Below are 18,046 nucleotides of genomic sequence, written 5' to 3'. Positions count from 1 at the left end.
TGGTGAATTTCTGCAGTGCTTTTTGTAGAGGATGCACATTATCGCTATTAAGTTATAGATTGAGGGAATGAATATCTGTGGATGTGGTCCCTAGCAACAGACTGCTTTATTCTAGATTATGTGCTGCTCCCTGTGCATTGTTGGAGCTGCACTCATCAGGGCAATTGGAAAGTATTCCATCATGCCTATCTGCTATAAGGCAGGTTATGGAAGTTCTGGATTATTTAACTACTGCCAACATTTGACACCTAATATTTCAACAATAGCAGAATTACAATCCACATGAGGTTACAAACCACTGGGAACTGGCTTTGTAACAGAAGATGACAATGAGGCTCCCAGAGGACATAGTGACTGGGCAAGGGGGTCTCTGTCAGACTAGGTTGGATGGTTTGTAATGGAACTGTATAAGTGTTATGGACCAGACCAAACACCCCTAAAGTATAAACCTAGGTGCCAGATTTTCGAATTTTTTTTCTGAAAAGGCAAGTGAAAGGCACAATGTTCCAGATTTGATTTGATTAGTCCACCACTAAGCTTTAATCAAAACGCATTTTAATCTTACAACACATTTAAAATACAGCAAAAAGATGAATTGGCATAACTTTACTCAAGTGGACTACTTAATTAGATAAGATATTATTGATCCCCTATTCATCAGTTGGTCTAAAACAGGCAGCATCCCAAAAACACACCCATGTCAAAGGCAATCCATCAACGCAGTTATTATTCTCAGATGCTGCCTCTCTCCAGTCTACTAGAAAGAAATACTGAAAGAAACAAGTCAACACAGTGTGGAGCTGGAGGAACATGGCAGCTGAGCAGCATCAGAGGAACAGGAAAGTCGACGTTTTGGGTTGGGACCCTTCTTCAGAACTGAGGAGATGGAAGGCCGCTGGGAAATAAATAGAGGGAGGAGGGGTGAGGCTGGGGGAAGGTAGGTGAGATGGTAATAGGTTGATGTAGGTAGGGGTTATTGGGGATTGGTCAGTGGGAAGTGTGGGACAGATAGGTGGGAAAGAAGGTGGATGGGTTGTGTCAGGTCGAGGAGATGAGAGGGAAGAGAGATGGGGCTAGTGGAGCGGAGGTAGGATGGAGATAAGTGGATGCAGGTGGGGTGTAGTAGGCATTAGTCAGTGGGAAAGGTGAGCTGGGGAAGAAGATATACGAGTTGTGTCAGGTCAAGGAGACTGGGATGAGAGGGAAGTTTGGATACAGGATGAGATCAGGGGTGGGGTGATTTTAAAACTGGTCAATTCTATGTTCATGCCATCAGGCTGTCAGTTCTCCAGGCAGGAGATGAGATGTTGCTGCTCCAGTTTGCATGTGGCGTCATTGTGGCTCTGGGAGGAGGCTCAGGATGGACATGTCATCCAGGGAGTGGGAGAGAGAGTTAAAATGGTTAGCGGCTGGAAGGTGTTGTCGATTATTGCATCCAGAGCACAGATACTCCACAAAATGGTCCCTGCATCAGATACATTTTATGTTTTATTTTTATACCTCTAAGTAACCTGTTCTGACATGACATGATAATTCCACTAAACCCAGAAATATGGACATGTGCTACAAGAGCCCATGAATCCTGCTTTTTTTTAATGACCCTTCACCGAATTAACTAATTAAAACAACAAGTAACAAGCCAAAGCTCATCAAATGCCAAATCTCAACTTTTTTTCATTAATGAGTCCAGCCACGTTATTACATACATCTGGGGTATTTGTGACTTGAACCCTGGTCTTCTGGGTCAGAGTAAGGGACAGTACCACTGCTCCGGAAGTGCCCAGCTCTTGAAATTGTGAATCGACCTCTTTAGAAATGTTATGACACAATCTGGAGCAGATGGAATTGAATCTGGGCCTCCAGGCTCAGAGATAGGGATATCACCACTGTAGCCTGCCACCTCTTCTTTATTACAAACCTGAATCAAATTATCCATTTATTCTGGCTTATATTTTCTGAAGTAAAACAACACTAAATTACCCATGACATTAGTTAAAATAACAAGTTAGAAGCATTATTAGTAATCTCATGGTTAAAAATCACTGAAAAAAAAGTTTTGTAATGTAATTGAATTCCACCTTAAATTATTTTCATTCTTGTTTTGCCAATGTTCAACTGAAATGTTGAGTAAATGTGAGGGGCCACGTAGTTTATTGCTCCACCTAGGCTTTACATTTTTGCACTCATTAATGAACACACACCTTGTGGATAAAAGACTACTTTTCTGCTGATTTGCAATCAAATTTGTCCTTAGAAACATCATATAATTATGATTTTTTTTCCTTATAATTCTTGTTTTATAATTTCATGGATGAGATTCACACTATAAATTGGGTGAGGAATTGCCATGTTGTCTTTGCCGGCAACAATACGGACAGCACAACAGTTAGCACCACTGCCTCATCACTGCAGGGAGTTGGTTTCAATTTCATCCTTAGATGACTGTCCCTCTGTCTGTGTGAGCTTCCTCTGGGTGCTCTGGTTTGCATCCACGGTTCAAAGATGTGCAGGTTAGGTGGATTAGCTGTGGGAAATGCAGGGTTAGAGGGTAGGGGGTGAATGCTCTTCAGAGGGTTGGTGTGGACTTGATGGGATGAATAACCTGCTTCCACGCTGTAGGGATTCTATGATTAAACATCATTGCATAATTGTTAAATAAGTTGAGTGAACGTTCACCAACAGAAGCTTCCTGTACTGTAGGCTGAGCTGCGGCTCAGTTTGAAGCACTCTTGTCCGCGAATGAAAACTTGCATTTTCTAGTCTGACACGAGGGGCTACTGACAAATGGCCAGTGTAATACTGAGGGAATGTTGCACTCTCAGATACTTTGTCTTTTGGATGACAGCTGCCATAATGTGGATCCTGGGACATGATTTAAAAGAACAGCAGGAGAGGCCAATATTTATTCCTCATAATATCACAAGAATAGATTATCTAATTCTGTGGAATTTGCCGTGTGTAGGTTGACAACTATTTTTCATTCATGAAACACTGACTATACTTTAAAAATATACTTCAATTGCTATAATACCTATTGAGATATCCTGTGCTCATGAAAGATGTGCCATATAAATGTAAATAGTTTTGGTGCCAAGATATAAACCTCCTTTGAATGATGTAACTGAATGCTGTCGCCTGCTGAAAATAGAGAATAAAATGCCAAAGAATCCATATCATTCACCAAATGAAATGTAACATCAACTGGCTGAAAAAGATGACGTTAACTTTATTAGGAAAGGGTTTTGAATGAATTGTGCTGTGTTCTATGCTGGTAACAAAATCATTAAGAGTTTCATGGGAGGTTGCTTCTTCCTCACAAACAGAGAACTGTCGCAGCTACGAAGCTCTCAGCTTCTAGTCTAGTCCTGTCAAACAGATTTTGAGTTCTTTGCAACCAGCATGTATATTTCAGATGTCTGATCAGTTGGCTACAGACAGAGGGCAACAACACACTATTCATTAAATTGGTGAATGATTTATGCTTGCTGATCTTGGATGCAGGACCGAGCCTTAAGACAATAGGAGTGATCGATTTTGTATTGGAGAGGTGCAGGATGTTTCTTTCAGAAAGGAGAGGGTAATGGGTTGCTGAGGAATGTTGGTCACTTATTGGACATTCTCCATCATCTTCACCCATTCTGTAATAGAAAGAAGATATCTGATTTAAAATAAACTTATTTTAAATACTCAATAGTAAACCTTATAATATCACCAATGAAATTTATTCATTTTATTATTTGTACATACCATCAAAGTCAAGTTTGCCATCATTGTTCTTATCCCCCTCCCTTATAAGTTCATCAATTTCTTCCTCTGTAACATGCTCCCCAGAATACTTGATGGCCTGAATCAGCTCATCACGATCGATGAAACCGTCAGCATTGCTAGAGTCATCAAGAAAAGTATGAATGTCTCCAATCCAGCAATGCTATATACCTTATCAAAATAGAAGTTACTACATGAGAAAAGATCACATCCATCTTATTTTACTTTGTTTCTGCCTGGTTTCATTATACAATCTAACTTTAGTAGTTCATTTTAATCACAGGTGTGCAACAGACCTAAATATGATGCATGAACATCTCAGGAAAGAGCTTCAGACACCCTAATTCCAAACTAACCTGTTCCATCTATGCTTCCCACACAATGTCTCAAATTAACCAAGATCTGAATTGAATATTGTGTCCTCTAGTCTGAAAGCAATAAAAATAATCTGTTATTGTGACCTCCTATTCCACTCAGTCTTATTTAGCTTCCCTTTAATTGCAATCATAATCTTTAAGCATTCTCCCTGTTGTTCCACATTTTTGATCATGAAAGCTTTTCTAAATAGCTTCTATTTATAGTCTCTAGTTACGTTGCCCATAGCTTTCTACATGGTTTGGATGTTGATAACAAGGACTGCATTGTTGTCTATGCCTAATTGCTCTTGAACAGAGTTGCTTGTTCAGCCATTTCAGAGTGCAGTTAAGAATCAAACACATTTCTGTTGGTGGGGCATCACATTTAGGCCAGCTAAGTGAGGATGATACGTTTCTTCCTTAAAAGGACCCGAATGAACAAGATCAGTTTTCACAACTGACGTTCATCACTGGCACTAGTTTTGTGATTCCAGATTTATTAATTGAGTTATCTATTTCACCAACTGACAGGATGAGTTTTGAACATTTGTTCTTGGAGCATTGGCATGAGTCACTGGCGAGCTAGTCCAGTCACATTTACATTATGCCATCGTCTTCCCCAACTGTAAACATTGTCTGCCTACTCTATCAGGATGTGACAGGACTGCAGAGCTTAGGCCTGATCCATTGGTTATGGGATGGCTCAACACTGTGAATCACTTGCTGCTAATGGTGTTTGACATGTAAATAGTCCTGTCTGGTAGCTTCACCAGTCTGAGACCTCATTCTGGGACTGGATCTTTGGTTTAGGGGTAGGATTCTTGCTTAGGTTATTGTACAGTGTTGGCATGCAAGAGGTCCCAGATTCAACTCCCGGATGAGGCCAGGGTTTTTAAATCAGGGCAGCATGGTGGCTCAGAGGTTAGCACTACTGCCTTAGAGTGTCAGGAACTCAGGTTCAACTCCACCCTTGGGCAACTGTATGTGCAGAGTTTGCACATTCTGCATGTGTCTGTGTGGTTTCCTCCAGGTGCTCTGGTTTCCTCCCACAGTCTAAACATGTGCAGGTTAGGTGGACTGGCCAAACTAAATTGCCCATGTTGTCCAGGGATGTGTAAATTAGGTGGGATATAGGGGGATGGGTCTGGGTGGGATACTTTGAGGATCAGTGTGGACTTGTTGGGCTGAAGGGCATGTTTCCACACTGTTGGGATTTTACAATCTATCAAACAATTTCTTAATTTTACGTATGTCTATGGATCACCACTTAGTCTTTTTTGTTGAAAAGAATCTCGATGCAATTGTTTCTCCTTTCCTGATGAGCATACCCAGGAATTTCTGCTGCCTTCTTTGTAAATCCTCCAAGCACCATCTTTAGTGCCTCTATATTCTGTTCATAAAATCATGAAAGGTACTGCATGTAGATGAACCAAGGTTCAATGCATATTTGGCAGTTCTGCTTAAAATGTTTCTAGAGCAAAATATTTCAAAATTTCTACCTTTGTTTCTGGAGAAGTTATATTGGACTCAAAATGCCAGCTCTGTTTTATTCTCTCTATAAATGGTATTAAACCTATTGAGGTTTTTATTATTTCAGTTTACCAGCTTCTGCAGTATTTTGTTTGTATAATAGACGAGCTTCATTGCTAAAGGAGTTTAGTTACATTAGTTTAAGAGTAAAGTCACCATAGTCTCACCACTTCATAGGGCTGTTTTATCATTAGTCAGAGATGACTGGTGGTGAGTTTAGCCTATGAGTCACCATGCCTCAGTTGAGCATGCAGAAGGAGAGCCATTTATGGTAACCTGAGCTGGTGTAGGAATTAAACCCACACTGTCAGTGTCACTCCGCACTGCAAACCAGCTCTCCAGGCAACTGAGCTAGACAGTCCCCACCATACATTTAGCTTCAGGTAGGTGTGGTTTTCTGTTTGTTGTGCTGATCTTTGACCAAGTTCTTTCATGTCACAATGTGTACAATGTTGAAACTACTGCCACAAAATGGAATGTCTGCATAGTCATATTTGTACCAACATAGTAGAAGGTCAAACTCACCAATCAAATACACGAAAGAATTCTGCCAACTCTTCTTCAGATTTTCCTTTTGCCTCCTCTTTCATCTGCCTCACCATCATCACCAAGAACTCTTCAAAGTCAATGGTGCCGCTTCCTAAGTTAAGAGCACACCGAAGTATAAGCTCTGTCCATTGTTGACCATGAATATTTGAGAATGAAATGATGTTTGAAAAAAGTGAAATTGCTCAGTGTGATTGAGATATGTTTTCTTACCATCTTCATCCACTTCCTCAATGATGGCATCCAACTCTTCTCTGGTTGGGTTCTGACCCAGGATTCTCATTACTTGACCCAATTCCCTGGTGCTGATGTCACCACCACCATCAGCATCAAACATGTCAAACGCGGCCTTGAACTCTATTAAAGAAATTTAAGTAATTGCTGTCATGTTATCATTTAGTTTATTTTGTTTCAGAGGATTGTTGGCATCTGGTCAGTTAATGAATGCACATCTTTGCATTCACAAGTAGACTATGTGACGACAGTGCTGGTTTGGAGTTACAGTTTACTGTTTTTAAGATATACCCATTCAGTTCAACATCTCAATCCAAATGTGAGTGTTTTTTGACAACAGTTGCAGTCTAGATTTGACTACTATTAGGGAAACCCAAGACATCAATCATGAGTGCATTGGTAAACTATTGTGTACTAATTGATGAAGGTGTGATTTAATATCAGTGGAAGGGCTACTTTACCTACAGCACTTTACTTCACTGCTCCAGAAGGGCTAGTTGAAGAAATAACATCAGAGATTAAATCTACGTACAACACTCATTCACAAAATTCTGGATAACACTATCTTTAGGGAGATCCTGCCTTGGGTGCTCAAAAATCAATTGGTTGCGAATGACCTGATTAGCCACATGAAGACCCAAGGCAAAAGCTTCCAACTTCATATAAGTGTCATTCTCAAACTGAGGTATGACCAGCGATGATGCACTAGCCCAGATCTTTGTTCTCCAGCTAATATGAGATAGGTTGGCCTCTTGAGACAGGTCCTGCCTGGTTGTGTGGGACTCTAAACAAACAGTGTCATTCTGTGTATGTACTGTTGCTTAGTCATGTTACAAAGGTGGACCACATCAAGTAGAACTGTATCTAAGTTGTTGTAAAGTCATTGATATTCGGGCTAGTACCTTTAGATCAAAGAATTGATTTTACAGGGTGTAGTGAAGTTCATATTGTAATGATGCAACCAATTAAAGCTCAACAAAATCCAGCAATGAGACAATGTTCACATATCCACATTTAGAGATACTGATAGAGGGTAAATAGTGACCAGGACATTGGAAATTATAACCCTGCATTTTTGTGAGTAGTGCCATAGTAAATGTTTGCCAATATTTCATTTGACAGATATTCATTGCCTCAGTACTGACTGCAGTATTAACTCGGGTGATGAGCTCAATATCCGAGAGTAAAACTTATGACTCAGAGGTGAAAGTTTTGTCACTGATCATAACCAGAAACAATAAAAGGTATCAGGCTTGTGCATTAATTTCAACAAATCTAATGTCTGATACAAAAACAGAAAATGCTGGTTTAAAAAGAACCTCTGCAGGATAGGAGGCAGCATCAGTATAGAGAAAGAACTGAGATAACATTTCAGGCCTGTGACACTTCATTGGAAAGGAGAGACTAGAGATAAGGACAAAAGAAAGATCTGTGATACAACGGAAGAATAGAGATTGATGACAGAACAGTCAGTTTTACAGGGCCAAAGGAAATTGAGATGGGACATGAAAATAAACTAAGAAACACAAATGTTCCTGGAGCAAGTGTGCTGCTGACAAAAACAAAAATTACAAAAATGAAAGAAAAGGAAACAAAACAAGCAGCAATGTGAAATGGAGTGAAATGTTTGAGTCCAGAAGGATATAAAATGCCTAATTGGAAGATAAGACACTGTTTGTTATGTTGAGCTTCTTTAGGAAGTGCAGCAGGTCAAGTCAATGTCAGGCTAACTGCATAAAAAGGACAAGCCACTGAAGGCTCAGTGAGATGTTTGTGAGCTGCACTGAGGGTTCAGCAAAATGGTCATCCAGTCTGTGTTTGGTCTTCCCAATGTACAGGAGACTTTACTTTGAACAGTGGAAAAGATTGAACAAAGTACACATAAATCAATCCTTCACCTGGAGAAGGCAATTAGGGCCTTGAACAGTGAGGAGGGAAGAGATAAAAGGCTAGGGGTTACACCTGCTGCATTTGTCTGGAAAGAAGTCCTGGGAATGGAATGAGCTGTTGGGCATATTTGAGGTTGGATTATCATGAATAAAATCCCTTCAAAATGTTGAAAGAGGAAGCGAAGATGCATTTTGTGATGGCATCTTGCTGAAGGTACAACAAATTCTGGAGGATGATCCTTTGAAGTCAATGGGGTAGAATGAGAGGACCAGGGGAAATCCTACCATGGTTCTGAGAGGGAAGGAAAAGACCAGAGCAGAACTGCTGGAAACGTAGCAGAAGCAGTGGAGGGCCCAGTCAACCACAGCTGGTGGCAGGTTAAGGGGCTACCCTCAGTTGAGGAAAAAAGCAGAGGACATCTCAGAAGTGCTGTGGGAGACTACATCATCAACAGTGAACTGGAAAAATGGAACAGGGTCCTTACAGGATGCGAGCAAATATGGTACATGTACTGTGGATTTCAAATGTTGTTTAATTGATCTTAATACACCTCAAAAATTGTGAATGCTGAAAATCTGAAACTAAACCATAAAATATTGGACAAACCCAGCAGGTCTGGCAGCATCTGTAGAAAGAAAACAACAGGGTTTACATTTCCGGTGCAGTGACGCTTTGGATTCCTGGGCTGGACTCATAACATTTGTTCTGCTTTTCTCTCTTCAAATACTGCCAGATGTGCTGAATTTCTTCCAATGCTTTCTGATTTTGTTTTGACGAATCTTAGTTGGTAACCTACACTGAAACTGAAATCAAGGACTTTACAACAATCAACTCATTCCCTGAAAATGAGTAATATGTATTTTGAGCCTCCCCTGAGTCATACACAACTCCATCAACTGGAATAACCTTGCTGCACTCACCAGCGATCATTTCCTCGCTGAGGTAAGACCTCGCGTCTGCTTGTTGTTCTGTCATCGGCTGCAAGAGAAAAGGACTGGTTTAGTAAGTGGTCTACAGAGGTGACCAGGAAAATATAATTCAGGCTTTTCCTGCTGGGCAAATAAAAGACTGCATATACAGGGTGCTTCCCAGCAAGATGAAAGAACATAAACACACTTACAAAAATCACATACACTCTCGGCCATTTCAACCTTTACCTGCAGTCTGAAATCACACCGCTGTTTAAAGGGGCCAGATCAAAAATCACACAACACCAGATTATAGTCCCAGGGATAATGGGAACTGCAGATGCTGGAGAATCCGAGATAGCAAGGTGTAGAGCTGGATGAACACAGCAGGACAATTGTGCTCCTGAGATGCTGCTTGGCCTGTTGTGCTCATTCAGCTCTACACTTTGTTACACCAGATTATAGTCCAACAGGTTTATTTGAAAACGCAAGCTTTTGAAGCTCAGCTCCTTCCTCAGGCATAGTGTATGGAAGGAGCTGAGCTTCAAAAGCTTGCGTTTTCAAATAAGCTTGCTGGACTATAACATGGTGGCATGTGATTTTTGGCTTTGTCCACCCTGATCCAACACCGGCGCCTCCATGTCATAAAAGGGTTCATGCATCAGAGAAACAGACATTCTCCAGCTGTGGATAAGCTAATTTGAACATTAATGTTGTCTTTAGGCCTCTTGTGACAAAGTGATAATGTCCTTCTGTCTGAGCCAGGAGAACTGGCTTCAAGTCCCACCTACTTCAGATGTGTGTCTTAATGGAATTGAACAGGTTAACTAGAAAATATCAATGCTGTCTATAAAAGGCACACACTTTAGAGGCTGCACTGAAAATACGCTGTGTTGGCTTTGTGTCATGGCTGGTAGAAAAGTTGCCAATGTTGGCCAAGTCGGACATCACAGCTGTGGGTGAGGTGGCCTCCAGTACCTTCAGCCTATTATTGAATAACCAGTGCATTCTCTGTGTGCCTTCACCCCCAATGTCTGACAGACAGTGCGCCATGCAGCCTCAAACCAGTAATCAGATGAAGTTCAAATTCTGAACTGCACCCGTGGTATGCAATGGCGCCTTGGGTTTGAAAAGATAGTGATGAGGCCTGTTGTGGAGTCATGTTTGAAGGGTTTTTTTATATGTATATTTTAGATATCCAACAAAACAAAATCAGGAAGAGACTGTTCACGCTCTCAAGCACCTTGCTGTATTTGGTGTTCTCCTTTACCATAACTGATCCATAACTTAACTGCATCCAAGTTTACAGCATGTCTCATTTAGCAAGTGGACCCAGTGTTGTACCAATCCATTCCTATGCTTCTTTGGGGTTCATTTCCCTAGATAGTTCCGTTAACTGCTGCTGGGACAGCATTTAGATAAACACAGCATAATGCCCACTTGTTGGAAGTATTGCTCTTCTTGTCTTCCTTAGTTAGATAATGTTAACCAAGAGTAGCTATTTGGAAGCAAGGTGAACCCCTTAAAGTATTCAAACTATAGTTTCCCATCCAGACTGCAATCTATACTATCCAGTTAATTCATGATGGGAGAACTAGCCATCACATATCCTTTGACAGAATGCAATTCCCGACTAAAATTTAGTCAGAGTCAAACGTCCTCCTATTTTCACCATCTAACTTGTGTTTTCTTTTAAAACACAATCTTTCTTGGGAACTGAGTGTCCTTGAGACTGGTCATGTCTAATTGGTCCCAAGAAAGTCTTAAAGGAAACTTTTCAACTACATCTCTGACTTATGGTCGACATTTTTGTACTTCAAGGCAGTTTTGAACCCTAGCAAATATCTCAGCCAAAACCAGGATGTTACTCAGGCTAACAAGCAGGAAGACTGACCGAGATCAACTTGGAAGTTTCTGTACCCAGGGATGATGTTACTTTCATCGAGGTCTGATGTTTACAGTGTTAGCCCATTCCCCAATATGATGTAGTCTTATGTTGTAGCCTTCTCATTCATTTTCCACTTTACATAAACTTAAATGCTTTAGTTTCTTCTGAAGTGGATAGTTTTTAATTTTCTTTCCTTATTATTATTGGAATGATGCTTGACAAGCTCAACCAAGCAATGTTGTCCATATTCAAAGCAAGCTGAGAATTATCAAGGTTGGCCCTTAAGACCTCTTAAAATGTAACTCTTAAAGTTAGGTTTCCTGTCTAGGCAGTGGTCATACCTAAAATCAGAACATTAAAAATAGGGAAAAAAGTGGATGAAAGAAAAGGAAATCTTTTATTTCAGAACTGGGAGATCCTTTCTATGTGTTAATTATCTTGATATTATATTGAGAAGTACTTCAAGCAAGAAACAGGTTTAAGAATTGGGATGAAATGATGCTAATGCTCTTCACAGCTGTCAACTCCAAAATGAAAACAGAAACTGACTTTTGTATCTAAATCTAGTATGGATATGCAGCTCATCACCAAGCCATTCAGAAAGAACAGAGAATCATAAAGTCAGTGTCATACAGCATGGACAGTCCAAGCAGTCCATGTTGAACATAATCCCAAACTAAACTAGTCCCACCTGCCTGCTCCTGGTCTATATCCTCCAAAACTTATCCAAATGTCATTTAAATATTGTAATTGTGTCAACATCCACCACTTCCTCTGGAAATTCACACCACATGCTAACCACCCTCTGAGTAAAAAAAATGCCCATCATATCTTTTTAAAATCTCTCTGCACTCACCTTAAAAATATGCTCCCTAGTCTCAAAATACCCCATCCTGGGGAAAAGGCACTGACTATTAACCCTCCCTATACCCCTCATGATTTTATAAACTTCTGTAAGGCCACCTATCAACATCCTACGCTCCAGACAAAGGTCCCAATCTATCCAGCCTTTATTTAGTACTCAAACTTTCCATACCCGGCAACATCCTGGTAAACCTCTTCAGCACTCACTCCACGTTAATAATATCTTTCCCAACAGGCACAGAAGCAAAAGGTTGATATTCTGTTTATAAATGTGATTATATCAGTGAAATTCCTATCAGCTTGACACACAGGTTTACAAAAGTGAAAATAAGTCTAGGGTCAAAGCAAGCTACAGCCATAGCTGTTGGGCACATTGATGAAGGCCAGCAAAAGCCTTGTTGTCATGATATTTGAATCAGATGCATTGCTCTTGGCCAGATCTTGCAATGCTCCTCAACTGCTTTATAATTCCCAGCTATATTACTTTAAGAAATAATTCTGTCTTGTCTCCTAAAAATTCTAAACTCACTCACATGATTTATGATTGCACCGTGGTGCCAATGATCCCAACTTGTACAAAATCTAGAGCCTAGAACCAGCTTTCCAATTGATAAGACAGTGTTATTAAGGCTTAGTAGCAATAATAACCCTGATCCATTGAACTAGTAGCCTACTCTCATTTGCTTATGTACTGTATAACCAGAGTCAAAGAGACTATCTTTCTATAAATAGTTATTCCAACAGAGCAATCTTAAAAGGTTACTACTAAATTTAGCACAGGTCATTAAGTTGCATCTTGTAACCTTTTAAAGGTCTCAAACTTCTCTTTCTCTCCTTTAGGCAATCTTCTGACACAGCCAGCTGCTATGTATTACATTATGCTGGCTTAATTCCAGCATAATCCAAACTGTTCCCATCCTTGTTGAATTTCAGGTCAAAAAGCCGAATGAAAAGATAAATAAAGATAATACAGGAGTTTAACTGACAGCTTTATGTTACATCACCTCCAGTAATTAGATTTAAATAGTCATTTTAGGTAATATGTGTATTTCCAGACACATTAGATTTCATTGCCCAGCCCTAGTTGCATATGAAAAGATAATGTTCTTTGGCTGAGTGCATTTCCATAGTGTTGTTATGTAGGTGATTTCTGCTCATTTACCTGCCAATAATGAAGGACCAATGTTATATGTCTAAATTAGAATGGCATGATTTGGATGTGATACTGCGTCCATGTAATTGTTGTTGCTACCCTTCTGGCTAGTACAAGTTGCAGGTTTAGGAGACAATATGAGTGTCTACAGTGTACGCAATAGAGAGAGTATTATAGTAACATTCATCCAAGCAAGCGAAAAATATACCATCACACTCTTCTTTCCTATGTAGTGGAAAGGCTTTGCGGAGTTAGGACTTGAGTCACTTGCTGCAGCAAGAGCCATGGCATCTATGAAACTGAACTGTGTCTGTTGTCACTAGTAACTCTACTGTGTTCACCCATGCAAAAGAATGACCGCATTCATTCTTTCGTCAATTTAGTTAGTGGTAAGGATTTGATCCCTTACTACCTACTTTTAACATTGCTGCTTGTGGGCAATAGGTTGTCGAAATATAAACCCAGACAATCTTGTAGTACCTTTTTGAGGTGCACTATGCCGTGACAATTTTGTCTAACCGCTCAAAAATGAATGGACTGATTCTCCAATTTATGCACAATGTAAAGTGCACAAGAAAGGGGAAATTCCAATCATGTTTAACATCAAGAACAGCAAGTGGTCATTGTTAAGGAAGGGTAAAAAAGGCAGTGAATGTGTTGAATAATTGAATTATAAAAAACAGTGGGGCACCTTACAGGCCTTCATTCAGTTAGGTCTGCATCTCAACTTCTCAGATACTGAAGCAGTCTGTGTCCATATGCAGCAACATCTGGACAACAGTCCAACTTCAGCTGATGAAGTGGCAGATAACATTTACACCACAAATGTGCCAGCAATTACAATCTCCAATAAGACGGAATCTAATCATAACTTCTGGATTTTTAATGGAATAACCATCACTGAATTCACCAGTATCAACATCCAAAGAGTTACCAGTGACCAGAAGCTGAGCTAGATTAGCCAAGTATGCTCTGGGTCAAGTCAAGTTAGCTTGGAACTCTGCAGTGATTAATTCACATTCCATCTTCCCAAAACTCCCTTTATTATTTATAGGTCAGGAGTATGATGGAATACTCTACTTTGGCCTGGATGAGTGCAGCTCCACCAAGAAGCTTGACACCATCTAAGGCAAAGAAACCAGAGAGTCACCACATCTACCACTGTCACCATCAATACACACTGGCAGCAAAGGGTACCATCTTCAAAATGCACTTCATGATCTCACCAGCAGCACTTTCCAAATTCATGACCTCTACCACATAGAAGAACGAGGGCAGCAAATACATGGCAGCACCACATGCAAAGTCCCCTTCAAACAGTACCCGACTTGCAACAGTTCCATGTGAATGGGTCAAAATCCACGATTTTCTTTCAGCACTGGGGGGGGGGGGGGGGGCGTGCCTACGATCTCACGCTTGAAACCTCACCTTAAAGCGCGTTAACAGTTCATTTGGGAAAACAACGAATTCGAAGAAATGAATTACTGCCAGAAGAGAAATGGGGTGAATAAATGATATCAGAACATTTGAGCATTTTCGTTTCATCCTCTCATGTTTACCTCGTCTCGGGTCTCCAATTCTAAACAAACAAAGCAAAATGATTATATCACATATCCGCTTCTTTCAACTCGGATTTCAAGACGGTGGCCGAATTGAAATGGGTTGGAAAAGTTCTGTCTTGAAGCAAAGTCATAGTTGGAGTAACGGGCAGGTGGGGGCTTCTCGAGTCGGCACTGAAACCCAATGTATCTCAAGCAGTGGAGTAGCTCAGCTTCATCTTCGCTCAATTCACACCAGTTATAACGCACATTCACAGAAACGATCTGCACTACGACTGAAGTAGAACTTTGCAAGGCTTGCCACTTCTTGGCACTGATTTCAAATAGACAGAACATGTTAGAGATGTGCAATGACTTAGCTAGCTGCAGGAGAATGATGTGCTCCGCAGTGAAGTACAATGCAAATAGCCTCAAAAGGCAGAAAGAACGGTGCGCATTTGAGTTCCTGTGCCACTTTATTCCCACCCTAACTCGACTGATTTCGACGTACACGGATTGAAACGAACGGTTCTTACCTCGGCTTTTTTTTTGGACAACCTATACTCCTGACTTCAGCGGTGGCGACAGTATGGATGCCACTTGGTCTGTAAATTTACCTCGGGAATCCAGCCGACGTCGGCTTTCTCCAACAGCAAATCAGATTGCGGTAAGATAGGAAGGGGGGGTGGGGTTGTTGAGGGGAGGGAGAAGAATTTTGCTGAGAGCGCAAAAGAAAATGTTCAGGAAGTAAAAGGTGAAACGGAAAACATCGGGATCATCCAATGGGGGCGGCGGGGGCTGCGGGATGGTGGCTGGTGTGATTTTAACTTATTCTTCGGAAACTGACCAGATCCGGTGGAACGCCGATTTTACGCACCACCAGTTCCGTTCTATTGGTATAAATGGAGAGGAATATTGGGCGAGACTTACAACTCGAGTCTCGCCTGATTGTGCGGGTTCCTCGCCCATTGGCGAGTTGTCAAAATTACTGTTGAGTATCGCGTTGAACAGTTGAATCAAGTTTCGCTCGTCTGCAGGTTTATATCGAAAAAATCTTTGTGACTGTGAGATGCAGAACATTTGAAATTGGTTAACGTTTTGCAAACCACATGTAGCTCATTTGGAATGCTTAACTGCCATGTAAAATTTTAAAGCCAGAACTCCCAGAATATTGGACGAGAGAATTTTTTTTAAAAAAGGTCTCGTTTAAAATTCTATGTTTAAACGAACGCACGGCGTTTGTTTAACGTGCCCCGTTTTTATGATTGAGGTGAACGGATCAAAAACTAAATGTCTCCAATTAGATACAGACCAGATTTGAGGAATCAGTGGGTGGCAGTAGGTACCACGGAGAGAAGGTAAGTGATTGGCATAGACGAGAGATCTTATGATGGAACAGAAGATGAGATATTTTTAACTGCTTGAAGGGGTTCTTCCCAAAATGGGGAAATCAGTCTTGTCTGAAGACTCCTCCTGTCAGAGGTTTAAATTAGCCAGGAGAGAGTGTGGAGTTTGAAGACATCAGCAAGTTGAGATGGCTTGGCTGTACTCTTCGGTTCACTCGATACACTGTCACAGTGAGTGGTTCAAATATCTGACTGAACTCATTAAACAGAAACAACCAAACACCACGATGCAAATAATCATTTCACTGCGCATTCTACTTTCCCCTCTAATACAAATAAAGGCGATTGTCAACAGTTTTTAGTCGGAGTAGTGCACGCGCCTTGTCATCTAAAGTCGGCGACAGTTTGTTCGGAATTATTCCCGGGAGTTTGAGAGCTCCGGGTGACTCTGCACACGCTCCGTTGAAACACATACGTGTGTAACCTGGGAACGTGTGTCCGCGTTTCTCCTCGTGCTTTGCTGCAAGCATTTCCAAATCCGCCAGCCCATTAAAGGTCGAGAAGGCGGAAAACTCGGAGCTCCCTGATGAGCGACGGCCTTAATCCAGAAACTTTAGCCACAGGAATGTGCCTCGTAAGTGAAGAAGACCCCCTTTCACTCTATTTATAACGCGAATCTTCCGCTTTTTATCCGTTTCGTTCCCTCTTGCAGGTACTAGAGGTCGGCGAGAGCTCTTGAGGAACCGTGCTCACAATTCACGGAGAAATTCACAGAGAGAAACAAACAAAAACGGGAAGCGATCTCTTACTTTGTAACATCATTTTGCTTGTTTATTTTTGTTTGTGGCAGTTAAGGCGTCGACAGTAGCAACGTTGATTCGCGAGTTGTACTAATCTGAAGGTTTATTTTGTTTACTCTGGTGGCACCTGGCGTTTTCACGCTATAGCTGTCAAATGATGTTAGCAAAAGCATATCCTTAAAATAAATTTCCCTTTTTTATACCAGATAGCTACATCTCTGAATTTTTAATGTATTTTTTAAAGAAAAAGGTGGAAGGCACATTGTGCATTTTCTTCCCTTTGCAAACATTTTATATCATGACTATGTCCAATTGCAAGGTATTGTTTTTCCACCTCTAAAACAAAACCCCATAGCAATATCCAGGCTACTTTGTTGAATTCTCGCCGTGAGTCCCTGCTGTTTCCGCATTTGCTGGTTTTCCGGAACTCGCTAGCAGGTAATATGGTTTTGTTGTTGAAGACGCGCGACACCAAGTACCGTGTACCGTTACTTTTTGTTTTGCTTCGTTTGGCTATAATGTACTTTCCACCTTTTATTTTAAAGTAGCTGTTGAACTTTAAAAAAAGAAATTGGACATCTCGAATTGTGCACGGAGACACTGTTCGCCGATTTAAATATATATATATATCTTACTCTATCTTATTATATGCGCTACAGGAGCGAAGCGGGATGATATCAGCATGACGCTGGAATTAATGAAACAACACATTGGAAACATGAATTTAATGTGTATGCTTACCATTGTCCTGGCTTATTAGGGCGCCACAGAAACTCAGGTTAAATTGAAACGCCTCTCCTCCACAACTCCTACTAGAAAGCTAATCTTTTTTCTCCTCAGCTTTTAACTTGCCCTCTTTCTTTAATTGGCCGAATATCCAGTGAGATTTCAGCATCTCTGACCTGGCTTGTAGAAAAACCAATAGTGAGATTGCGAGGTGGGCACGTGTCCTCTTTTTACAACCGGGCGAGGGTGGGCTCTGTCCGAAACAAGCTATATAAAGGGACTGATCGAGGCCCCTCAGGTATGCGATAGATCCAGTTTGTTCGTTAACTGCCCGTCATTATTTAACTACAAAACATTTGATGATAATAGCTATTCTCGGGGCCACGTGGAGCACTGTACTCATCCTGAAATGACTCAGTATCTTGGTCATGTACAAAGATCGACCCCACTTCGGGCCCCGAGATCAACAGTGTCCCGGATCAATCGCTGGTGTTTGAACCAG

At 41.0% G+C, this 18,046-nt stretch overlaps 1 protein-coding gene across 2 annotated transcripts; it reads right to left on the bottom strand.

The window, feature by feature from the left end:
- Positions 1-3,206: 3,206 nt before the first annotated feature.
- On the bottom strand, positions 3,207-17,668 carry LOC125461509 (troponin C, skeletal muscle-like). Of its 2 annotated transcripts, none has more exons than XM_048550369.2 (6): positions 17,560-17,668; positions 9,242-9,299; positions 6,411-6,554; positions 6,177-6,291; positions 3,748-3,884; positions 3,207-3,638 (listed from the first exon to the last, which is right to left on the bottom strand). In XM_048550369.2, exons 1-6 carry the CDS (start codon positions 17,560-17,562, stop codon positions 3,607-3,609), a joined length of 489 nt encoding a protein of 162 aa, XP_048406326.1. In that variant the 5' UTR covers positions 17,563-17,668; the 3' UTR covers positions 3,207-3,606. The 2 variants fall into 2 exon arrangements, with proteins under 2 accessions (XP_048406326.1, XP_048406327.1); XM_048550370.2 differs by lacking the exon at positions 17,560-17,668 and adding an exon at positions 15,209-15,286.
- Between the last annotated feature and the right edge of the window lie 378 nt (positions 17,669-18,046).

Source organism: Stegostoma tigrinum, chromosome 19 (assembly GCF_030684315.1).
Source record: "Stegostoma tigrinum isolate sSteTig4 chromosome 19, sSteTig4.hap1, whole genome shotgun sequence".
Taxonomy (NCBI): Eukaryota; Metazoa; Chordata; class Chondrichthyes; order Orectolobiformes; family Stegostomatidae; genus Stegostoma; species Stegostoma tigrinum.
This window is presented reverse-complemented; position numbering and strand designations above follow the sequence as displayed.